Genomic DNA, 26180 nt, shown 5'->3' with positions numbered 1-26180 from the left:
TCCATTTACTGCAGATCCTTAATTTCAACCACTGTTCTGCCAAGTATCAATTCTCTTGCCTTCCAGCTACATGTATATATCTTTCCCTAACTGTTCAAAAATCAGCCATCCACTGGGGGCCATACTCTGCAGTATTCTCAAAAATCCCGCTCTATTAACTACCCTATCCTATTAGTACAGGATTTTTTTCCTGTGCCTATAAACATGTTCAAGTCTGACATATACTTTAAAATCTTAAGATCTACATCACACTCAAATAAACTACTTTTTGCCCTTATTCTGGAGTTGTCTTATCTTGATTCTGAACTGACAATCCCTGGAGTCCCAAAACCCTACCATGGTCTGGTAGTCATACTGGAAGTCTTTGGAGGTCAAGTACTAAAGAGGATAACAGTCCAAGGCTATTTCAGAGTAGGACTCATGCTTACTCCACCAGTCCTAGAAACTATAGTAAATCAAAGCAACTAGACATCCCTTGAGGAACTGCAGAGATTAGTGCCCTCTAATATTTGGAAGATGCTTACTACATCTTAACTTATTTGGCCAATGCAAAAGTCAAGGTTTCAAAGAATGATGGTGAATTATCACAAATCTGTCAACTAAACCACAGTTACAGATATAGTATTTTTATACAGCAAATCAGCATAGCTCTTGGTAACTAGTATCATAGCTAATTATCAAACAAATGTTTTTTTCCCAAAGAATTTTTATCAGGAAAAAAAAAAATCACAGATTGCCTTCAAAACATCAGAATGCCTTCACTGTCACCTAATAACTAAAAACTATACCAACTCTCCTGCTCAATCAAAACATAGTCCAAAAGTACCTTGCTTCCAAGATAGCCCATAAAGCATTATACTAGTATATTATATTGACAACATTATGCTAACATGACCTGTTGGGAAGGGAAAGGAATTCTCCAAATGTTTTAATAAAAACAAGGGTGGCACAGGATGAAAGTTAAATCCCGTTAAAGTTCAGGAGCCTGTCACATTAACAAAGCTTCTAAGGTTCCAGTATTCTAAGGCATATAAAAATATTCCTTCCAAATGAAAAATAAGTTGTTTCATTCTGTACTGCTTAGCAAGGTACAAAAAAAAACTGCTCAGGAAGGGACAAAAAACTTGGTGGGCTTCTTTGAATTCTGGAGGCAATATATACATATGGGCATTCCGCTTACCAGGCAACCTATTACACTGTCAGCTTTGAGATGGGTCCAGACCTGGAAAACGTTCTGCAGCAGGTCCAGATTGTGGTTCAAGCTGCCCTGCTATTTGGGCTTTATGACTCAGCAGATCCTATGGTATTTGAAATGCCCATTGCAGATAGAGATGCTGTACAGACTCTGGCTTTTTCCAATACAATGACAGTGCAAATTCTTGAGGTTTGAGAGGAAAACTACAACCTCTCCTGTCACCAACTATATTCCATTTGCAAAGCAACTACTGGTTTGCTTCTAGACCCTTCAGTAGAAACTCAAACATGACCATGGGACCCAACGACTATGTTACCTGAAACGACCGTGATGAGATTGAGTGTAATATAAAGCTCTGAAAAACAAAAGTGGGCATGTGCAGCAGTTGTCCACTTTTAAAAAGACAACACATCTGAACCAGACCCAAGCAGGGTCATAAAGTACAGGCAACAGCATGAGCAGGTGCTCAGAATCCATTAATACTTCTTCCACTGCTTCTCTACCTCTTTTTCAATTTCCATCTCAGGCCTCAAGGAGAGTTCCCCTTGTTCAGTTAACAGAATAGAACAAAGCACAAGCCTGAATTATGAATAAGCTCACAGGATGCTAGGACCAGCTGGAAGTGGGTGGAAGCTGCCATTAGAATGCCACTGAAGTTGGGGCACCTGGGTGGCTCAGTCGATTAGGTGTCCAACTTCAGCTCAGGTCATGATCTCTCAGTCCGTGAGTTTGAGCCCCACATTGGGCTCTGTGCTGACAGCTCAGAGTCTAGAGCCTGTTTCAGATTCTGTGTCTCTCTCTCTCTCTCTGCTCCTCCCCTTCTTGTGCTGTCTCCTGTCTCCAAAATAAATAAACATTAAAAAAAAAAAAAAAAAGTACACAACTACACTGACCCATGGGCAATTGCTAACAGGATGGTTAGGAACCTGGTAAGAACAAACTTAAAAGACTGAAAATAGAAGATGGTAGAAGACGTGTATTAATGGATTTCTCAGAACAAGTATAATGTGAAAATATCCATGTTATTATCACATAAATGGCCATCAGAGGGCATCTACGGCAGAAAGGACCCTCAAAAACCAACTGGCAAGATGAAATAGATCTCAAAGATTCTTTCCCTAGACACCCTGCTCGATATACAAAGTGGTCACGGAGGCAGAATGGAGGCTATGCATGAGCCTAACAACATGGTCTTCCCCCAGCCGACATACACACCAAAGATGATCTGACTACCACCACTGCTGAGTGCCCACTACCAGTAGTAGAGGATCATACTAAGTATCCAATATGGTACTGGAAGGACCAGTTAATCACTTGATAGAATGACTACATCAGACAGCTCATATCAAGAACATGATATGCCCTTACAAGAACAGACACATATTCTAGATTTTCCTTCCCTAACTACAACATACTTACAGAAAATCTTATATATCATTGTATTATCTCATACATACCTCCAACTTAGTGTATAGGAAAGTGTGGTTATGGGTTCTTACATACAAAATTTACTAGTTTTATCTTGTACCCGATTATCCAGAAGGACTGGCATGATCAACTGCTGTAGGCTTAATTACAGCACCAACTCAGAGACCTACAACAGGATGCTGTCTTAACTAGTGTACCATATATATAGAGACATCTCTCCAAAGCCAAAATAGACTGCGAACCAAAAGGTAAAAATTGGAGTGACTATTCTCACTATTGCATCAAAAAAGCCACGGAAGGAATTTTTGCTATCTTTGTAACCTTGTGTTCGGTTCGGTATGTTTGGCCAACAGAAAAATGCATCCACCAGGGCATATAATCATGGTTCCATTTGGAAGCTGAGACTGTCACTTGGCCACGTTAGGTTCCTCATGTTATGGAACCAACAGAGAGAGGGTCACTATACTGACTGGAATGACTAATCTCAATTACCAAACAGGAACTAAGGTTCTGCTATACAGTAAGGACAACAATTATATCTGCGCTTCACAGAGATTCACAGAATGCATCTCAGGGTCACTTGGCCAATAGCACTAATCAACGGAAAACTGTAAGAACCCAAAAAAGACAGGACAAGCAAGGATGCAGATCCTACAGGAATGAAGGTCTAGGTCAGACCAACAGAAATGTTGGCAGAAGAAAAAGGAAAAATGGAATAGGTGGAAGAGTAACACAGCGGTCTATATCAACTTTGGCCTTGACATCTGCTAAAGAAAACAGTGGCTCTAGCAATTAAGTTTCACATTCTCTTACCCACTTTTCTTTCCACTAGTTTGTACGAAAGCTACTGGTGATATCTAATACCTTACATGGGAGTAGAGATGAGTTACCATATCCTCATGTGAATTCATTAGGTGAGGGATTGGCAAACTTTTTCTTAAAGGGTCAGATAGTAAGTAGATTTTGCAGGCCACACAGTCTCTGTCACAGGTACTCAACTCTGCCAGTGTAGCTCCAAAGCACTTTAGACAATATATAAATAAATGGGTGTGGCTGTGCTCAAATAAAATTTGTTACAAAAATAGGTAGCTGGCCATTGCCAACCTCTGCAATAGCGGATAAGACTTCGTTAAGTCCCCTGTGTTGGGAACACTAGCTTTTCTTCTCAACAAAATACAAGGATGGCTTGGGGGCAAAACGGGTAGACTATTCTAGATATTCTCCTTTTGCCCCTCCTAATACACTATACACCCCAGGAGTTGCATTAACTGGGCACCAGCCCTTCAGCTTCTGGTTGGGGTGGTCAAATGGGAAGCACAAGGAGAAAACTGGAGAGGGGAAGGAAAGTGAGCCCATTACATTTATCCCTCCAGGTTCCTCCCTATCCAGCTAAGGGAGGCAGTAGCTTCATTCTTCTACCAAAGGCCACACCTCCTATAAGGTCACTCTGACAACTACTATAGTTTCTAGTAACTTCTTCCTTCCTTTGTTCTTTCAGGTTTAGAAGTAATAACTATTCCTTGTTGCTAACCTAGTGTGCCCTACCATCTCTTGGCTTCTCTTAACCCTGTGTCTTCTAAATAGTCTTCTTCTACTTTCCCTCAACCTACGTGAATATGCTGCTTATTTCCTTCTGGGACCCTAATCCATACACCAACCAAACAATTTTTCTAGTGGGAAACCCAAAAATCATTCACAACTCCTTCCTAACATTCTCAGTAAAAGTTATCTGCAATTCCTTTCCATCTCTCAATTTGGCAGGGGCAGAGGAGGTTGAAAGGGGAAACAATGACAGAAAGGAGCTGCAGGTGACTCTTAGATCATCTATAATTAAAAAATTGGGGTGCCTGGGTGACTCAGTCAGTCAAGCATCCACTTCAGCTCAGGTCATGATCTCACGGCTCATGAGTCTGAGCCCCAAGTTGGGTTCTGCGCTGACAGCTCAGAGCCTGGAGTCTGCTTCGGATTCCGTGTCTCCCTTCCTCTCTACCCCTCCCCCGTTCACTCTGTGTCTCTCAAAACCAAATAAATATTTTAAAAAAAGAAAATTTTTTTAAATGGCTCAATCACTTGCTAACTTTACACCCTGAAGAAAGTTACTTAGTCTGAAATCTTTCAGCTGCTTGAACTATAAAAATAAAGGTAAAATAGTATCTATTTCATGGGGTTATTGTGAAGATTAAGTGAGGTCATACACATAAAACCTTACAACAGTCTCATACATAGTATACACTCAATAAATGTTCACTATAATTCAGTCAACCATATCAACTCTATTTCTATACCACTTTCACTATTGTTATTTTCCTTCAGGGCTTCATTGTAAGAATATGACAATAACTTCTTAACCAAACTCCCTAATTCTCCTATCTTCCCTACCCAATTCATACAACACAACACACCTAAAGTACCCTTCTGTGAAGTACAAGGTAAATACAATTGACCCTTGAACACAGGTTTGAACTGTAGAGGCCCACCTATATATGGATTTTGTCCTGTTAAATACAGTGCAGTGCTGTAAACGTATTTTCTCTTCCTTATGATTTTCTTAATAACATGTTCTTTCTCAATATTTATTATAAAAACACAGTATATAATAAGCATACCAATTATGCAGTAATGGACTTCATGTTATTGGTAACACTTCTGGTCAACAGCAGGCTATTAGTAGCTAAGTTTTTGAAAAGTCAAAAGGTATACCCGTATTTTTTAATGTGCAGAGGGTTGGGACGCCAACTCCTACATTGTGCAAGGGTCAGCTGTTATCATATGTAAGGAATACTGATTGAGAAATTTCTTTGAGGACATGGGACTTAATGAACCTTTAAGGATTCTATGATTCCTATGAAGAGGTTCCATTTTTTTAACTATCTAGCTCATCTTAAGTAAACATATGAATACATGGATAACATCTGGGGGGAATTTCATGCCATCACATACACCTCCAAACAATAAATAAAAACAGCTAAGATTCTATTTAATACAAGTCCCCCCAAATTAAGCACTTAGGTAGCCAAAGACTTCTATATTCCAAGGATATATATGCAATCTATATGTATCAAACACCTTATCTAAAACTTTACAAAGCAATCCACCTAAACCAGGTCAGCCAAGAATTAGAAAACAAAACTGACCTCCTAGCAGCCAAGTCAAGTCAATGAGAGCCCTAACCTTAATTTTTTTTTCACAGAAGAAATTTCACTATGGGCTTATTCTTGTTTCTTTCACAATTCTAAAATGCTTGGTGATACACACTTTCACATTCCACAACTGATTAAATGGAATAAAATATTAACCCGGAAACAAAAAAAAAAAAAAAAGAAAGAAAGAAAGGAAGGAAGAAAGAAAGAAGAATTGAGAAGGCAGCCAGTATAGCAGCAAGGCTATTCACCTTGGAGTCATACATATTTGAATCCCAAATCTCACCTACTCTTGAAACACAGTTATCTGGAAGTGAAAGTTTCTAAATATTGTAAAGGTGACTTGTTACTGCTTATAATTGTTGAGAACATACTCACCACAACAGATTTTCTCTGAAAGTTTATGTTGTTGATGCAGACGACCTGATGGGTTGTATATTAAAAAAAAAAAAAAGTACTTTTAGTAAACGAAAGCATAAGCCTATTCAAGTATAAACAAGGAATAAGCAGCTCACAATACTTAATTTTTCCATTTAAAATCCTGCAAATTAAGGTAACTGCATGTTTTAAACTGAGCAAAACAAATGGAAAAAGATTTCTCTGGAAAAAAAAGACAGCAAGGTACTTTAAGAAAACACAATCAGGGCCCCTGGGTGGCTCAATCGGTTAATCGTCATACTCCTAATTTCAGCTCAGGTCATGATCTCACGGTTCCTGACATTGAGTCCCACCGTGGGGCTCTGTGCTGACAGCGCTGAGCCTGCTTGGGATTCATTCTCATTCTCTCTCTCTCTCTCTCTCTCTCTCCCTCTCTCTCTCTCTCTCCCCCTCTCTCCCTGCCCCTACCCCTGCTCGTGTTCTCCCTCCCTCAAAATAAACAGATTAAAAAAAATATGTGTGTGTATGTATATATACATACACACACACATATATATATACACATATATATGAAAAAAAACCACCTATTAACCAGCAAAGGACATTAAATCTGTTGAATAACCCTGTCTTTCAAAACCATACACGATATCCAACAAACACCATTTCCATCACTGTAAATGGGTTCTAGTTTCCTACTAGATTTCCCAGGTTCACAAAGGCAGTTTCAAGCAATCACCAAGTATAATTAATAAAAACAAAAGCTAGAAGAGGAAAGGAAGATGAAAAAATACTTATAATTTATATGGCCTTGGGCTTTCAAAGCCCTTGTCTCCTTTCTTCCTGTTCATTCTGGCGGGCTCTAAACCAGTTGGCGGCATGAAGCGCTCCCACCGAGCTTGGCTTCCCGGTTTCCCGGGGGCTGCGGGGTATTACCGGCCTCCGGCACCTCCCACTCCTCGCTCCCCCTCGCTCCCGACAGTCATGCCCAGCGGCCAGGGCTCCCTTGGCGCCCACACCCGGCACCGTCCAATCTGCCGCCGCCTCGAACTCGCTCCCTCGATCCGGCTCCTTTCAGCCCCCTCCGCCGAGCTTGTCACGAAGATGCTCCTCTCAGCAACCGCTCAAAGCCACCGTCAGCCGACATCTTGCCTGTCACCTCTAACCTCTGGAGTCAGCGGAAGTGGGACGGCGGCGCGGGCGGAAGCCGGAAGCTTTGGGTCAGGGGGCGGGGCTTGCACGATAGCGCTAGAGGGTTTCGCCTCTTTGACCATATATATTCTGTGGGAGGGAACTGTTAAAATTTAGGAAATACAACACAAATATATAGTGGCTTGCGAGGAACGGGGCAGGAGGTTGGTGGGGGTGTTAGTAGCCAGGGATACACGAAACCAGGAGTGGGGGGGTCCTGCTGGTTTGCTGTGTGAACAGACACCATGAACTCACCGGGCCCAGCTTATTTGGGCTGGAAAACGTGTAATTAGACCCCAGGTAGTCTAACTCAAACTCCACAGTCCTTACTAGGTACTGTTGCCTCAGTACTTTAAAAAATAATAATGCACACTGATAATAAAACATTTATTGGAAAGACAAATTTTTTGAAGCCATCAGTAACTTGCAGTTCATGTACAAGAGAATAGAACAATTGTAAATTTCAGTAACAGTTAAATCTCAGGTAATTGTAGATTAACATTTTTTTTAACCTTGGATCAGATTTAACTTTGGCCTAACCCCTCAAACTGTCCTGGTGACAAGTTTATTAGCTAAGGAAAAGTTAATTTGAACTTTGGTCTAAATGAATACAAATTAGGAAAATAAAGCTATAAACAAACTTTATCAAGCATTCCAAAACCAACTAGAAATTACCTGGCGTTTTCTAGTATTAGCTGTGTCAGTTTTACCCATTATAGGATTATAAACTGCTCTATTAGCATTCATCACAAAAGATTGAATATCAAATCCGTTTCATCCCAAAGTATATGTCTATACCAGCCAGGCAACACAGGAGCTACTACCAAGCCAATTTCATCCATGAAAACAACTAATTTAGATAACAGAACATCTAGTGACTCCCTGTTCTGGTGGAATGTTGAAAGTAGAGGAGAAATCCCTTGAGAAATGACATTTAACTGAATAAATTTCTCTTCCAGGAAACTATTACTATTTAGTTCTTTGAAAAAGCCTTTAAATTTGTTAATGATTAGAATATCAAATCCTAATTAAATGCAATTTCAAATATAAAAAAAGACAAAACTCTTTTTCTATAAATAAAAATGTGTAGACTCCTTAGGTATTCTAAATATAGTAAACACCACTCTCTTTTGTCCTTTACACTGTATGCATAATGCAAACACAACTTGAAAGACACAGAAATTTCCTATTACATTTAAGGGCAAAAAGAGCAGTAGTTGCAACATGCTTAGGAATGAGGAGAAAAATGCCTCAAGGCAGTATGTTCTTTAAAGTCTAGAATACAAATACATGAAAGAATCTTTTTCTTATATCCATCAACTTTATGAAGCAACTTTAGTCCCAAAGACTGTTGTTCTTTTAAGAAATGGGTCTTCTTGAGTTATAAACTTTAACACCATTTTGTATTGAAGAGCGAGAATATTTCGTGAGTAATGTACCTATGGTTTGCTTCTCTCCACACAAATCTCTGTGGAAACAATGAAAAAATAAATTAATAGCATGAAAATATTAGGGAACATAATATTCACAGTGCTAGTTATTTCTCTCTCATCTAAATCCATCTTTCCAACAAGCATAAGAATGTGTGTATGTGAGGAGTACGTGGGTGGCTCAGTTGGTTGAGAGTCTAACTTTGACTCAGGTCATGATCTCACGTTCATGGGTTCAAGCCCCACATCGGGTTCTGTGCTGACAGCTCAGATCCTGGAGCCTGCTTTGGATTCTGTCTCCCTATCTCTCTGCCCCGCCCTGCTCATGCTCTGTCTCTCTCTCTTTCCCTCTCAAAAAAAGAAAATAAAATGTTAAAAAAATTAAAAAAAAAAAAAAAGAAAGAAAGAATGTGTGTTTGTGGGAGAGACAGGGTAGGGAGTGGTTACTAAGCCTTAATTGAACTAGGTACATTTCATGTATTACCTCATTTAACCTTCACAGAAAGAGTAAAAGTAATTTATTATTTAACCCCACATTAGATATGAGGAAACTAGGGGCCCTGGGTGGTTCAGTCAGTTAAGCGTCTGACTTCGGCTCAGGTCATGATCTTGCGGTTTGTGAGTTCGAACCGCGCGTTAGGCTCTGTGTTGACAGCTTGGAGCCTGCTTCGGATAGTGTCTCCTTCTCTCTCTGCCCCTCCCCCACTTGTGTGTGCACGCGTGCTCTCTCAAAAATAAATGTAAAAAAAAAAAAATTTAGATATGAGGAAACTAGCTCAGGCAGCCAAGGATGGAACCAAATTTTGCTGCCAGGTCTGCATGGCTCCTGAGTCCTTCCCCCCCCCCCCCCCCCCAATTCTATCACACGGCCTCCACATTAGAAATACAAGCCATGTAATACAGGGAGATCTAGACACAGAGACCCTGCATTATAGGCTACCTATGTGTGCTTGCCTGGGTTACCTACCCTCCCTCAACTTGAGCTTCCTTTCCTGTACCCCAAAGAGGAGAAGGCTATGACTGGAACACATGAAGGGAAGGAAGGACAAAAGAACAGGAGCTGGAGAAGGAAGCAAGGGCAAGATCATACAGGGCCTTAAAGAACATGGAAAGCAACTGTGATTTCATTCTAAGTATAAAGGGAAGTCCCTAGGAGGGTTTTAATGAATGGAAAAACAGAATGTGACCTGAGTTGTAAATAATGGAGGCAATGAGTGGATTATGGAAGCTGAGTGATGAGTAGAGGGAGGGTTCATTATGTTATATTGTCACTTTTGAATGTTTAAAGTTTTCTAAAATAAAAAGTTTGAAAAGGAGGAGAGGGGAAGAGAAAAAGTGTAAGTAGGGAGACCAATTCAGAGGCAGGTACTAGATGCTCCATTAGGATTTGCTCATAGTTTGAACCAGGGGGTGAGGGAAGAAAATGACAGCTGGGCTTCTCACTTGAGTAAGTGGATTAATGGTAGTGCTGTTAACTGAGATGTGGAAGATGGGGTCAGGACAGCTCTGTTGTGAGCATGGCAAGTTAAAATTCCTCTTAGATATCCAAGTGTAAATGTTCATTAGGCAGCTAGATAAGAGAAACTAGAGCTCAGGGAAAAGATCAAGTGTGAAGATAAAATTAGGAAGTCTTTAAATTTAAATTCAAGCCTAGATGAGGGCACCAAGGAAAAAACATAGAAGAAAAGATGGCCAAGAATGGAGTCCTAGAACACTCCATTTAAAGATTGGGAAGAACAGGGAGACATCAGCAAAAGAGACAGAAAAAGAGCTACCTTGGGAGAGAAGGGAAAAAACCAGTGTGTTTCAAGTAGAAAGCAGTTGCACAGTGTCAAACAGTGCTAAGAGGCCAAGAAACAAGACAACTGACCACTGCATGTAGACAAATGGATGCCATCAGGTTAAGATGCCATCGGCTTAAGGAAAGAATGGGAGCCAAAGTAATATAAAGGTTTTTTTAGTGTTTTTATTTATGAGACAGAGAGAGACAGAGCACAAGTGGGGGAGGGCCAGAGAGAGAGAGGGAGACACAGAATCCAAAGCAGGCTCCAGGCTCTGAGCTGTCAGCATAGAGCCTGAGGTGGGGCTTGAACTTGTGAACTGCGAGATCGTGACCTCAGCCGAAGTCAGATGCTTAACCAACTGAGCCACCCAGGCGCCCCAGAGACGAAGTAATAAAAATGAGTACTTTTAAGAGGAGTTTCTTGTGAAGGAGAACAGAGGGCATGGGGTCCGGTAGGTTGTTGTTGTTTTTTAAGATGAGCAATACTACAGCATACCATATATTGGTGGGAATAATCCAGCAGGTAGGGAGACATGAATAACACAAGGGGGAAAAGGATAAGTAGAGGATATACGTCTTTAATGAGGCCAGAGGGATGGATCTAGTGCCGAAGGAGGATTGGCCTTAGGAACTGGGATGGTTCATGCATTGTAGAGGAGGGACTTCAAAGGAAGTGTATGCAGACACAACACACACAGAGGCTGGCAGGTTTGGCAGTAGGAAAGAGGTTGTCCTTGTCTTTTCTCATCTATTTCCATTTTCTCAAGAAATGAGGTCACAAGCTGAGGGTGAAGAGGAAAAAGGAGGTATTGATGATGCAAAAAGCAAAAGTATGAAAAGTGAGCTCCAAGGGTAGAAAAGTCTCATAAGGAAACAGTGCCTTGCCAAGAACTCTGCCAAGTACCACGTAAGCTCTTAAGTAAGACTGGCAACTTCCATTGTGTCTTTTTCTCCAGGAAATTCCACTTGCCCAGGTAGAGGCACAGAGGAAGCAGAAAGTTGGGTTTAATCTTTGCAGATTTTTGCCAGAGAGGTATGACAAGAGGGGGAGAGAGGGCAATAGGAGAAAAGCACACACAGTAGAAGCTAGAGATCCGGACCAGGAAATCCAACCTGGGGAAAGAGAGGAGAGGACATGAGAGGTAAGAAGTAAAGAGGTGGTAACGTTAGTGCACTTGACGTTCTGTAAACAGTGACTAAAGAGCTAATCATTCTCCCTGAAATCTGGCATCTACCAAGATGTTAAAGCAAAGCAGCAGGAAAGATAGGAGGTGCCAGTCAGAGAGTCATAGTGGGGTACATAGCCTTACTATTCCTCTAAGAGCTGCAGTTTTGCAGGGAGGAGGGCAGAGAAGTCGTTTTAGAGGCAGGATGAGGATGAAAGACAACACATTCTCCAACCCCAGGATTGGAAGTTGTGGAGAACGACAGAGAAGACAATCCATTTTAGCAAACTACTTACTGAATATATGGAGCAATATCTTCTTCTGTCCACTTTTCCCTTAGAGAGAATAGACTATTAAAACGTTCTTGATTATCCTCAGGTAGATCATCTACTTTTAGCAAAAATATGATTTCTGGTCTTGACTGTCTATCCACCAAGGCTAAACCCTATGAAAAAAATGAAACGAAAAAGGGCAGTTAAAATGATGGTCTAATGTTTAAATATAACTCATTTTTACCTTTAGGTTCACCGGAGCCCAAGCCATTTAAAATATCAGTTATGTGAAACACACAAACTACAGAGAGACCTTCAATAGCCTTTTTCACAAAACCACCTCCATTAAACAGTGAATTCTCCTTTTCCCTTCTGCAATTTATTGGCTCCTACTGCACAATTTATCAGGATAGCTCTAGTTCGAGGTTACCAATAACGTGTCCTTGACAAATCCAGTGGGCCCTTTCTTGGATTCATCTTGCTAGCCCTGTTTTCTTTATTCATGTTGATCCCTACCTCTTTGAATCTCTATCTCTGACACCACCATCTCATTTTCCTCCTACCTCAATGTTGCAGTTCCTTGGGCCTCTACCCTGACCCCTCGACTTGTCTCACTGTCACTGTCCTGGGTGGCTCAACCAACCTCAACTAAACCCATAACTATAAGCACCACTTACTTGCTAGATGGTGTGTGTGTATGTGTGTGTGTATATATATATATATCTTCATGTATATACATATCTTCATGTATATACAAATCTTCATGTGTATATATATATCTTCATATATATATCTTCATATATATATCTTCATATATATATATATCTTCATGTATATATATCTTCATGTATATATATCTTCATGTATATATATCTTCATATATATATATATATCTTCATATATATATATCTTCATATATATATATATATATCTTCATATATATATATATATATATATATATATATATATCTTCATATATAAATCCCAACCCAAATCTCCCTTCCAGGCACAAGAACTCTATCCAAACCTATCTATGAACTCATTGTGTTTGTCACCCAAACCTGCTCTAGTCCCATTATCTTAGGACATGAGGAGACCTGGGCATTATCCTAGATTCCATTATTCAAACCCCATACCTAAGTGGTCACTTAATCCTATAGATTTTAAGGCCTCAACATTTCTCTATCGATGCTCCATCACCTAGTTCTTTAGTCAGTACTTTCTCAGGAGTACTTAAGTATAGAGAGCCTGGATAGTTCTCCTTTTTCACAATCTAGCCAACCTTCCATCCAACCATCTTCAAGGTCAGTGTTCTTCCCAAAAGGCAAAATTCATCAGGTAGCTCTTTTGATGTCACTAAAGGGCCCCAGAAGAGCTTTCTAAATAGGGCTGAAATTCCTTAGCACAGACCATAGTGTCCCTCACTGACTCACCAAAAACTTCTACTCTAACTCTTCTTCATACTAACAGCGCCCCAATTTGTGTCCCTCCACGCCTTGGAACATGATATCCTGGATCCTCATCTCTGCCCTTCCATCTTGAGAGTTAACAGTTCATTCTTTCAAACCCAGCAGCTAAAACAGCCATTCCTTCAGAAAATCATCTCTGATTGACCAGGCAGGTGAATAAGTCCCTTTTCTTTGCTCCCGTAACATCGTGTACACGTCCTTCCCATGACACAGATCACTCTACATTATTAGAAGAGATTTATACAGGTTATGTGCACCCCCCCATTGCCAGACCCCAGGCTTAGAACCTTGATGGCCCGTTGTGTGATGTTTTCCCCTCAGCATCTAGCATGGTGCCTAGACACAAAAGGAACTCTGTAAATACCCTGCAAATCCTTTCACGATTTAACAAATATTTACTGAGCATATGCTACAGACCAGGCAGTATGCTATGTATTGATAAGCAACAGTGAACAAAATTCTATCCAAATAGAGAGTAGGAAACCCACACAATTAAACATTTTCCCAGGGCTAAGCAGTAAGTACCATGAAGGAAAAACACAGGGTGCTATGGCCGAGTAAAATAGGAGGCATTTTTTTTAGAGTAAAGGGAAGCCTCCTTGATGAAGTGACTCAAAGATAAATAGGAGGTGGCAAGGCGAAATGACAAAGAAGGCCATTCTAGAACAAAAAGCCTTATGTAAAGGTTCTAAGGTAGGACAGCTCGGTGATCTTGAAAACCTGCAAGAAGGCTGCTATGCAGCGAGCAGGAGAGAAGCGGGAAGAGATGAAGCTACGGGGAAGATTATGAAGATGATGCAACAAGATGAGATACACCGGGTGGGAAGCAGGCTTAACCATACAGGGGCTTGAGGGATCTCACTGAAGTGACAGAAGTGTTCTAAAGCCAGTGATGGACTGAATGCACGGTGTGCTCCTAGCGGAAATGGCAACTGGGAAGATGAAGTGGCTCCAAACTCAGTTGCAATACAAATTTCATTTCACCCAACAGTTAACGATAAGCTGGTGAGTTATGGAAGCAAGCCTGACTGCTACCTTACCTTAAGTTGATCAAGCGTGGTTATCATTCCTTCAGGAACACTCTGTTGCCACACTTCTTGAAACTCAGCCAGATTAAATTTCACTGCATTCTGAAGTAGCATCTGTGCTGTTGCTCTGCATATTTTATCAGCGCTCAATTCAAAATAAACTTCACCTAAGGAAAAGGGATCAGATGGTTTCATGCTGACAATTCAAAGCACTACTAACATTTCCTTTTCCTCAATGCAATTTCTCAGAAAAAATTATACACAACTCACAAGCCCGTGGAGTTGTTCTTTTTAACAGGCACACACTTCAGAAAGGCATACCAACTTTAAACATTTTTTTTTAATGTTTATTTATTTTTGAGAGAGACAGAGACAGAGCGTGAGTGGGGAGGGGCAGAGAGAGAAGGAGACACAGAATCCGAAGCAGGCTCCAGGCTCCAAGCTGTCAGCGCAGAGCCCGACGCAGGGCTCGAACCCACGAACCACAAGATCATGACCTGAGCCAAAGTTGGATGCTTAACCAACTGAGCCACCCAGGTGAACCTACACCAACTTTAAACACACACAAGTTAAGATACTTTTCAAATCTTACCTTCCTCTATATATTTCTTTCCATAACATTTAAGACAGTGTTCAATCATTTCCCTGAAAAATTTAAAAATACTCATTTGAAAAGTTATCACATTTTTATGCATTACATCTTAAACACCTTTCCTAACTAAAATCTTAATATATAAATTTAAGATCTGAAATTCTAAGTGATTTTGATTGCCACGTAAAATTTTACACTAGGAACTAAGAAATAACAGGAAGCCATTATGTGCCAGGCCCATGCTAAACATTCTTACATGAATTATGTGAGCCTATACTTACTATCATAAGATAGCTTAAATAGAATTATTTCTTTACATTTTTTATGGCAGGAAAAAAAACAGAGATGATGCACATTTACTCAGCCTAGCGACCAAAATTCCTAAGCTCTTCCTGGTTATATATTTTTTAAATGTCTATATGATATCCAGTTATAAACAGCCTATGCCCTGGGTTTAGTGCCACCCTGAAAAATAATTTTCTTTCCTTAAAGGAAATGTGGAGGGACAGCGATTAAAATACTTACTCTGGCTCCAATGGCCCAAGTTCCTGAAGGCACATATTCAAAGGAACTTTACCAAAAGACCAAGATTCAGAATCCACAAGCTGAGTTATGTGATTCAGAAGTTTCATCTCATAATCAAAGTCAAGAATCCTCCAATAACCTACAAATTCCAAATATAATCTTTACCAAAGTACATCTTAAGCAAATTAATTGGCTAAATGATCGATAAAGAAGAAGCGTGCTCTTGCCCGGTACAAAAAAAGAGACACTAAAGTCTTAGCTTTCTTTATAAGCAATGCTTCTTTTTATGCTTTTCTCCTAATTATTATGAATTGTGTCTTAAGAGAAACCAAGCAGTTTTTAAAAAGTACCTTACATAGGACTAACACTGATTTTTTTCATGTACTTTAACACTCAATTATCTCAGAATAATCTTGTCAATCTAAATGGAAATGTGGAAACCTGTAGCTGGAATAGTGATTTCATTAGAACGTCATACAAAGGAGGTGAAGACTGTAGGTGTGATATCCCACATGCTGAACTCCGCTGTGGGGCACTTCCATGGTTCTAATTCTCATCCCAGCCGTGTTGCAGAAGTGTTCTCGTGCTCACAAAGAAGCCTAGGTCACTCAAGAGTCAATAGACGCAGAGGTACAATGTGAACCAGTGGCAAGATAAAATCAGGGCATCAAGATACCTCTCCCTATTCTGGTAAAAGATCATGAAATTCTATCTTATAATCGAAGGCTCTACCACGATCCCTGGAGAAACAAATCAAGCACAAATCCACCATTTCCAAGGAAGAATGTTACTATTGCTATTCCAAAAGAATCAAGGCAACATTAGAAAAGGGAATGTGTGATGTCAATCTCAGAAACAATGCTAGGAATAATCTATGCACCCCTTGACACATACCAAAATCTTACCCATCCCCAGGCAAGAAATGACTAATACACAGGGCTGCATTAAAATCCATTGGTTTCTAACCTCAACACTCCTGGTACCCATATACCATGGTAGTTAACAGCAGGCATTCATCATTAAAAACTTTATTTCCAATGCTTAGGACCAAATGTGCTTCAAGGAAAAGCCCTATAAGGAATGGTTGGAGTCACTGGTCACGGTTGACCTCCTCAGGTAGAGGTCACACAGTCTCGACCCCACCCCCAAAAATATAAATATCATCATCTTTAAGCCCAAAATAAAAGTAAATAGTGTGCAATAGGATCAAGATGGCCATAAATCTCTCTCACACATGATGCCCAATTCCATTCTTATGAATAATTACAGTAAGTAATGTTACCTTCAATCTCACAGGCATTTAGAACTTGTAATTGGGCCATTATTTCTTCCTCACTTGCCTGAATTTGATTAAGCAAATCTTCAGTTGTGTACTGAAACAAAAAAATAAAAAACCAAAAAACATTTTAAAGGCTTTGAAAAATATTTTCTTAAGACTTATGAAATTTGGGGGAATAAATACACAGAACAGATTAAGGCAAAATTTAGCCTTAATTTCTCTTTTTAATGTATAGTGATTACTACATGAAATCTTAGAAGAAAATCTTCATGATGTTGGATTTAGCAATACGTTGCTTAGATACAATACCAAAAACACAAGCGACAAAAGAAAAAAACATAAATTGGACTTCATCAAAATGCAAAACTGTACTTCAAAATATCATCAACACAAAAGGACAAATATTACAGGATTCCACCTGTATGGGATATTTAGAACAGTCAAATTCATAGAGATGAAAAGTAGGGTAGTAGTTGCCAGAGGCTGGGAGGCAGGGAACACTGGGGAGTTAGCGTTTAAGGGGCATATTGGGAACGTCCCATATTGGGAACGTGAAAGGTTTCTATGGATGATGCATGGTGGTCATGGTTACAGAACAATGTGAATGTACTTAACGCCACAAAACTGTACACATAAAAACGTTTAAAACTAAATTTTATCCTACGTATATCACAATTGTTTTAAAAAATCAAAAGTACGAAAATAACCCACAAAATGGGAGAAAAGATAAACATATTTTTTTTTAATGTTTATTTATTTTGAGAGAGAGAGGGTGCTTGCGTGTGTATGCATGAACCAGGGAGGGGCAAAGAGAGAGAGGGAGGGAGAGAATCCCAAGAAGGCTCTGTGCTGTCAGCAGGGAACCTGACGTGGGGCTCCTGAGCCAAAATCAAGAGTCGAAGGTTTAACTGACTAAGCCACCCAGATGTCCCTAAGCAAATCATATTTCTGATAAGGAACTTTGTAATTAGATTATATAAAGAAGTCTCCTACAAGTCAGTAATAAAAAGACAAATAATCCAACTAAAAATTGGGCAAAGGAGTTCCTGAATAGACATTTTTTCAGTGAAATACAAATAGTCAAGAAGTACATAAAAAAATGGTCAACATCACTAGTCATTAGGGAAAGGTACATCAAAACCACAATGATACAGGGGCACCTGGGTGGCTGGGTCTGTTAAGCGGCTGACTTCAGCTCAGGTCATGATCTCACAGTTCGTGGGTTTGAGCCCCATGTCGGGCTCTGTGCTGACAGCTCAGAGCCTGGAGCCTGCTTCGGATTCTGTGTCTCCCTCTCTCTCTGCCCCCCCCCCCCCCCAGCTCGCACTCTGTCTCTGTCTCTCTCAAAAATAAAATTAAAAAAACGTTAAAAAAATTTTTTAAAAACCCACAATGATACCAATTCAAAGCCACTGGTATGGATACGAAAAAGACAAATAATAACAAGTGTTGTCAAGGATGTGGAGAAATTGGAGACCCCATACAATGGGAATGCAAAATGGTGCAGCCACTTTGAAAAACAGTCTGACAAGTCCTCAAAAAGTTACAAAGAGTTACAATATGACCCATTAATTCCACTCTTATGTATATAACCAAGATAAAGGAAAACACAGGTCCCCTAGAAACTTGTATATGAATGTTCACAAAAGTATCATTCATAATAAAATATGGAAACTACCCAAATGTCCATCAGCTGAGGAATGACTAAACAAAATGTGGTATATCCATAAAATGGAGTATAAAGAGAAATAAACTACTAATATATGCTACAACATGAATGAACCTTGAAAATATGCCAAGTCAGGAAAAAAAAAAAAAAGAAAAGAAAGCCAGTCAGAAAAGGTCATATATTATATGATTCTATTCATATAAAATGCCCAAAAGAGGTAAATCAAGAAACTGAAAGATTAGTGGTTGCTAGGGGCTGGGTGGGAGAGGGAAGCAGGGAAAGATAAGTTTAGAAGACAACAGTTAAGGAATACAGGGTTTCCTTGGGGTGATAAAAATGTCCTAAACTTCATCATGGTGATGACCATACAACTCTGTGAATGTACTAAAACCACTGAATGAGTGAACTGTCTGGTATACAAATTGTATCTCAATAAAGTGGTTACCAAAAAAAAAAGTCAATGGAGAAAAAGAGAAGTAACGTAAATACAGCCTTCAGAATGCCGGTACAGTTATGATATTGAACTTCATCAAAAACTTGAACATTTCTTTACTTGGCTTATAAATATTTTTCCATACTTCTAGGAATTAGTTAATTCTCATAATAGAATAAGAATACTTTCCATTTTCATAATGCCTTTTTTTCTGAAGAGCTCCTAATTATAATTTTTAAGTAAATAAAAATTAATTTAACTTCTAAAAAACGTTATTTCATAGTTAGGAATACGCGGAGCTTTTAGCTATGTAGCCACCATGATATCTAGGATTTGCTTTAAAATACTCCAGAAAGGGGTGACTGGATGGCTCAGTCGGTTAAACATCCAATTTCAGTTCAGGTCACGATCTTGCGGCCCATGAGTTCGAGCCCCATGTCGGGATCTGGGCTGACAGCTCGGAGCCTGGAGCCTGCTTCAGATTCTGTGTCTCCCTCTCTCTCTTCTCCTTCCCTTGTCTCTCTCTCTCTCTCAAATTTAACATTAAAAAAAATTTTTTTTTCTAAATACTCCAGAAAAAGAAGTGAAAAAAAAAAAGGTAGGAAGCAGCAGGGGGACAGGAGAAACAAGATTGACAAAACGCTGATAAATGTTCAACTGAGTGATAAATATATGGGGTCTTTCTGCTTTGGTGTGTATTTGAAATTTTCGTAATACAAACATTAAAAATAAGAATGTCACCATTAAGTACCTCTAATTACAGTTCTATTTTTCAATTTAAAAAGAATGAAAATAAGTCTTACTTTTGATTGATTTGAATCCTTCTCTTTTTGACTGTCAGGTCCTTCGTAGGCATCTTCCATCAAAAGTTTCTTCAGCTTCTTTAATTTAGGTCTGCATCTTCTTAATTCCCAATAGTTATTAGAAAAACCAAAGATCTAGAAAGTATAAATATATTATAGCCTTTCAGGGGCTATTCTAAACGAAAATTTCACACAAAATCTCAACCAACTCATCTGCTGTCTAAGAAAACAAGAGAGCCGAGCATTCTGCTTTCTGTTGAGAAGGTACCCTCCAGCCATCTTTGCAAATGGATGGGTATCTTCAGGAAACATCTTTCCAAACCCCAATTAAGAAGACACCACCAGGGTGCCTGGGTGGCTCAGTTGGTTAAGCGTCTGACTTTGGCTCAGGTTATGACCTCACAGGTTGTGAGTTCAAGCCCCACATGGAGCTCTGTGCTGACAGCTCAGAGCCTGGAGCCTGCTTCAGATTCTGTGTCTCCCTCTCTCTCTGCCCCTTCCCTGCTCACACTGTGTCTCTGTCTCTCTCAAAAATAAATGAACATTAAAAAAAAATTTAAAAACTGCCAACATAGAACCAATCACCGAGCTCCATATCTCTAGCGTGTTCTGAGGACTAGGGTGTGCCTGGAAAAGAATGACCAGGATGGTGACTGTTCTGCAAACCTGATGGAAACAACAGAAAACGAGTCTTTTTAGGCAGGAAAACGGAGAACAAGGAAGAGACATGATCACAGTGTTCAGATAATGAAGGGATGTGAAAAGCGAGAGGGAGCATCCTTGTTCTATGTTGTTCATGGTGTCAAAATGTGGCAGAAAGTTAAGGATGAGACACTTCTTTTCACTGCAAGAACTTCTTACTGTTTAGAATTGCAGCTAATTCCTTATTTGACTGTTGAAATTAGTGAGAGGCTTATGACTCTGAGAAAGCCAGCTGACAGGGGCTAAATGATACGTTATCTGTTATCCCTCTCTACCTCCGGGACTTGCCAGTGTGTGGCACTTAGTAGGTGCCCAGTAAGTGGTTCACACAAAATAAGGAAAAAATGCTGAACTGGATTACATATGGAGTGCCTTCTGACTCGGAAATGGAAGGTCGGGGAATGCTTCTCCTTCAAGCTCGTACAAGGCTTGACTGACAAAAGACACGGCCCAGACCAGCTGATGATGCTGATAAATCTGAGGACTCCAAAAGAGGAGGGTGAGGACCAAACCAAAAAGACTGATTTCATCCGTGTCCACAAACTCACAGCCTTCAGGCTCTATCCAAAGCACAGCTGTTGGCGTGTGCTTTGTGTTGTGGGGAAGTGAGGATTAGTACAGATTTTAAATTAGTTGCCAGTGTGGACAAATTAGATTTTGCCCCAAGATCTAAATGTCAAGGTTTACTTGAAAACAAGAAATCGGAAGATTTGGCAGTTCTGGGCTTGCTTTCCCACAAGGCCAAGCTGTGGCTGCCCACCTACGTGGGGCCTGTGCTCTTCAATTTGCCACAGGCTCCACCATCCTCTATTACCTGCTGAGACTGGGGTCCCTATGTAGCAACAACAGCCTGCTTTGCGCATGCGCGTTCCTTATCTAGCCCTTTCAGACATCTGAAGTGTAACCTCAGATTAAAACTTTAGTTGGTGGGGCACCTGGAAGGCTCGGCCGGTTGAGCGTCCGACTTCGGCTCAGGTCATGATCTCACAGTTGACGAGTTCGAGCCCCGCATCGGGCTCTGGGCTGACAGCTCAGAGCCTGGAGCCTGCCTCGGATTCTGTGTCTCCCTCTCTCTCTGTCCCTCCCCCGATCATGCTCTGTCTCTCTCTTTCTCTCAAAAATAAATAAAATTAAATTAAAAAAAAAACAAACAAACACTTTAGTCGGTAGAACTTTGTTAAGCTTTGCCCAGTCTCAGTGCACACAATTCCCATAAGGAGAGCTCAAAGGTACTCCCGTATTGTTACAGCCCGCAAAAACACCAACAGAACAGGTAACCGATGAGAAAGTAACGTGGTCTAAAAAAGATTGAACTGCCCATGTTTCTAGTTAATTACCATTAAAAGACCCTCCCCCTCCCCGAAAAAAAACAAAATACAAAATTTACCTGAATTTCTTTTGTTCTAGCAACATTGTGGGTCAGAGATTTCCCAATATTTTCCCTTATTTCTATTCCAATTCTATTTCTAAGGCAGTAGTTGGCCTAAAATCATTCTGAGAGAATTAAGGGCTGTGTTTTGATCACGACATGTGTAATAAGCTAACCAGGATGGAGACTTCTATGTGGCATCTGCTACAAGTAGCCTCCATGATAATTAAGACTTTGTCATACATGGGTAGAGGTAGTAATGAACTAAATGGACTTCAAAGGTGAGAGACACGCACACTTGCCTCAAAAACTCCAATTTCTTCATTTCTCTGCCTCATAAATATTACTTACGGTGCTAGTTGTGGTTTGAGGGAGTCTTCTTTCAAAACATACATACAGCAAGGCTTACTAAAGTAGGTAAAAATGCTTGGAATACGTCACCTCATAACAAACTTTCTATGTCACAGACAGACATGGTCAACTTGTCTAGGACTTAAACACCAAATAGGGAAAATAAAGACAACCTCACGAGACTCCGAAGAAGCAAATGATGCCAAGAAATTTTAAATCTCATTAGAGAACCTTTCAGGCTCCCTGTGATTATGCATTTCACACCTAAAGATTTTAATTAAAGGCAATATTAGCACATGTGTTGTGATTCAAATATAAATTAGAAGACAAATAACAGTACCTCAGTATGAATAATGTTACAATGTGTTTCTTCCGCCTTCAGCTGGTCAGGAGTTTTACAACCAGGAATGAAAAGCAACATATTGGAAGTGTCTGCTATTTTCAAGTCATATGTTTTGTCTTTACTGCACAGCACAGCCTGCTCATCTTTATCACCACGAATCACAAGACTGCAGGAAAACGGGAAGAGAAAATACATGGTTTGTTGAGTCACCAATGGACATCTTCATTATAAAGAAGGCCTCTAGGCCTGTAGAATTTAAAATTAAGTCTTGAGGCTGTGTCTGGCCCCTGTTCTCACCACCCTCACATAATGCTGGGCTCCACAGAGCAATGGCAGAACCAGTTGAGAGACAGAGGGGCACCAGGTGGCCTCACCAAGGAAAAATAATTCAACCTGCAAGAAAGATCCAAAGAGGCCAAGAGTCCAAATGTTACCACATGGCATCTGCACGCAAACTGCTTGGAAAAGCACAAGACAAAGCACCCAGTAGCTTCAGTCACAACGTCAATTTCCTAAACCACCTTAAAGCAGTACTTCTCAAACCTATGCACCGGCATCTTAGAAAATCTTCTTTAAAAAACAATCCCAATCTGCAGGCCTGGGACAGGACCCAGGATTCTGCATTTCTAACAAGCTCCCAGATGATCATCATCACCTGGTTGTCCGGGTATCCACCTAGGAGTGGTTCTTCTTGTTTTGTTCTGAGTATCCCCTAACAATCAAAGGACACATCCTAGCCTACCCTCAGCTCTTGTTGCAAAGATATTGGGACTTTATGAAAAGAGATGCAACGCTGAATGAAAAAATATAAAAGATAGGTTTACAAACTTCAGTAAAGCTCTGACAAAGGCTCACGGGGGAAAGGAGCAAGAAGAAAGAAGAGAGGAAGGACAGGTGAGGAAGAAGAGGAAACACTAAAGATGGAGATGGGGGGGCGCCTGGGTGGCTCAGTGACTCAGCATCTGATTCTTGATTTCGGCTCAGCCTATCACGTCAGGATAAATTGCTTGAGATTCCCTCTCTCCTCTTTCTCTGTCCCATCTCCCTCTCTCTCTCTCTCTCAAAATAAATAAGTAAACATTCTTTAAAATCTTAAATAAAAAAAAAAAAAAGATGATGGGTTGACAGCAAGGGAGCAGTTCCTAGCAGATTTGTCTATAAAACATTTAACCCTCTTGTACACTATTCACTTCTTTTAAAGAAATAACAAAAATAAAACCTGAAATAGAAGAATGTGTAAGCACTTTTTAAAAGAAAGACTCAGTTTAAGTGAAAAGAATGCATGTTTTTGGTGTTTTTTTTTTTTAGCTTCCCAGTGCTAATAACACTTAAGAGTCCCAAGTACCCACTCAACATCTACTTCTACATTGCACTATCCAGGCCTCAATATTTTGTTGAAAACAACTATCCGTCCTTGGCAAAAATGTTTTCACAACACACATTTCCGGGTCATTCTGGATTGCCAGGTGGATGAACAATAACTGGATAAAAAGAAGGTCCACACACCTGAAGTTCCTTCTTAGCTCGCCAAGAACTCAGTGGGGATGAAAACCAAGGAGTGAGGCTCCCGTTCCCTTAAAGATACTTTGTGGCTAGCAGCTGGAGGCTGGCCAGTTAACTATAATACTGCCAGATGAGTAAATATGAAAACTGAAATCTTGAGGAGTTCAATTTAAAGGAATCTACAAGAGAACAAACTACCTAATGAAATACAGGTGTTGGGAGAAGGGTGGTGTAGAAAAGAAACAAACCAGAGCCCTAACTCCTAATTTCCAGGAGCTGGGAGGGCACACATTTGAGAGAATGATTCTCTAGACTCCTTCCCGGACTGTGCTTTTTAATCCATGGTTTTGCAGCAAGTGTGTAGCTGACCCAAAATTAGAAACAGCTTCAGATTCCCACTAAACGACCCCAAGCAGGTCTGTTTTTGGAGGGCCTCTCACACTTACCAACTCGGTAAAACGTTTTTCAGCTTACTCTCTACAGTCCTACCGATTGTCTCGAAATGAATATAAGTAGAAGGCAAGGAGAACTCTATAAATATTAGACAGTAGCCCTGGATTTTAAGCTAGAATGGCGAAGGGTTCAGTGCACTTCCCGGCATCACCGTGAAGGTCTGCAAAACGTCACTGAGGTTATGTTTCCTGATTGGTTTCCGCGGACGCAGGCCTCCCAGATCAGATGGAACAGTCCTGTAGCATCACCCCAGTCCAGCTAAGTGTACCGCCAGTGGTGATGCGGACTCCTCAGAAAAAGGCAGCGCGCTGGGGACCAGGCATCCGGGCAGCGGCCAGCCGCCTGCTCAAATCAATGCACCTTGCGGCCCGGTTTCCCGGTCCTGCGCTTCCCCGCGGGGCAAAGGGACGGCGGCTGGCAGCTCACCTGTGCCCGGCTTCCAGCTGCTGGCACAGCGAGGGCTCCAGCTCCAGCAGGCAGAAGTCACCGGCGGCGGCGCCGGCCCCGGGGCCGAAGCCCAGGCAGTGCACGGCCGGCAGCAGCTCGGCCGCATTCAGCTTGGCGATCTGGAGCGTCGCGTCCACCTCCTCGCGGGTCCTCATCGCTGTGCGGCCTCGGGGCTCCCACCGCGTCCCGGAGGGCCCTGTGGGCGCGCTCGAGAGCACCCCCTCGGCGAGCAGCCGGGAGCCGGCGAAACGTACCAGGGCGAGGGAAGAGACTTTCAAAAGCGCGCCAAGGCGGCAGGGGGCGTGTTTCCGGGGCGGAGCGTGCCTTCGGGGGGGTCCAAAGGCCGTCGCTGCGCGATCTCCGCCGCGGCCGCTCACCGGAGGCAGAACTCGGGCCGCGGGAGGAAAGCCCGGCTGCCGCGGGGCGGCTTCGGCGGGACCTAGCGGGAGCTGCGCTGCCACCCCGCGGGGCGCCACGCGGAGCCCTCGCCCACCCCTTCCGCTGCTCCTCCGCCGGTTTCCCGTCAGCACCCCCGCTTCCTCGCCGGCGAAACAGTCCAGTTTTCCGCCAGGGCCGGGCCTTGTGATAAGGACTCTACGTGCATAATTTTCTAAATCCTTCATTCCAACCCTTTAAGGTGGTCCCTTTTCCGCCCCATTTTGCAAATGAGGCAAGCTCCTTGCCTGCGGTGGCACAGCAGGAGGTAGTAAAGTCTGATTCCAGCGCGGTCTGCTCTGTCTCTAAAAATAAGCAGCCGGGTTTTATGCAAACACTTTGGAGCAGGAGCGAGGCCCTGGTAGAACTGGAAAAGGAATCTCTCTCCTGTGGGCCTGGGAACCGTCATATCTGGGAGACAGTGGCTTGGACTAGATCCATCCCTTCGTTGAGTGCCTAGTGTGAGCTGGGTGTCAGGAGAGGGGCCGAGGCCCGTGTCCAGAGCAGAGCAACTTTCCTAGGGTGGAAAGAGCCTTCAGTCTCCTGGGGAGACCGACAAACTCGCCACGGCAGGATGTGCAAACTGCTCACTCAGCTTTCTCTAAAGTGTCTTCTGGGCCAAATTTTACAGTGGCCTGAATGAATACAAAGTTCCAAGAGAGAGGCTCATCCGTATACGTCCGTGCATTAATAGCTTCTAAGAGCCTGATGTGAACTCTCCCAGGGACCCTGCAGTCTGTCTGGGATTCTTGCTGCCCATGAGAGCTGAGTCTGCCTGGAAGGAACATTCCACTTGGTC

General features: G+C 41.5%; 2 protein-coding genes across 4 annotated transcripts in view; both read right to left on the bottom strand.

The window, feature by feature from the left end:
* Positions 1–7323, bottom strand: part of TAF2 (TATA-box binding protein associated factor 2) — a 94148-nt gene extending 86825 nt beyond the window's left edge. For both annotated transcript variants that reach the window (XM_015085657.3, XM_015085658.3), the window contains exons 1-2: positions 6937–7323; positions 6142–6196 (exon numbers count right to left, since the gene is read on the bottom strand). In XM_015085657.3, coding sequence (XP_014941143.1) covers positions 6142–6196; positions 6937–7019 — 138 coding nt within the window. In that variant the 5' untranslated portion in view covers positions 7020–7323. The remainder of the gene's footprint in view (positions 1–6141; positions 6197–6936) is intronic.
* A 379-nt stretch (positions 7324–7702) lies between these two features.
* On the bottom strand, positions 7703–26180 carry DSCC1 (DNA replication and sister chromatid cohesion 1). 2 transcript variants are annotated; one of them, XM_015085655.3, is made up of 9 exons: positions 24926–26173; positions 22541–22709; positions 19779–19913; positions 16877–16967; positions 15595–15733; positions 15070–15122; positions 14490–14644; positions 12005–12153; positions 7703–8797 (listed from the first exon to the last, which is right to left on the bottom strand). In XM_015085655.3, the coding sequence occupies exons 1-9, from the start codon at positions 25567–25569 to the stop codon at positions 8689–8691; spliced, it is 1644 nt and encodes a 547-aa protein (XP_014941141.2). In that variant the 5' UTR covers positions 25570–26173; the 3' UTR covers positions 7703–8688. The 2 variants fall into 2 exon arrangements, with proteins under 2 accessions (XP_014941141.2, XP_026919800.1); XM_027063999.2 differs by lacking the exons at positions 15070–15122; positions 15595–15733 and having other exon boundaries at positions 24926–26180.

The sequence above is a fragment of the Acinonyx jubatus genome, chromosome F2 (genome assembly GCF_027475565.1).
Source record: "Acinonyx jubatus isolate Ajub_Pintada_27869175 chromosome F2, VMU_Ajub_asm_v1.0, whole genome shotgun sequence".
In the NCBI taxonomy this organism is placed as follows: domain Eukaryota; kingdom Metazoa; phylum Chordata; class Mammalia; order Carnivora; family Felidae; genus Acinonyx; species Acinonyx jubatus.
This window is presented reverse-complemented; position numbering and strand designations above follow the sequence as displayed.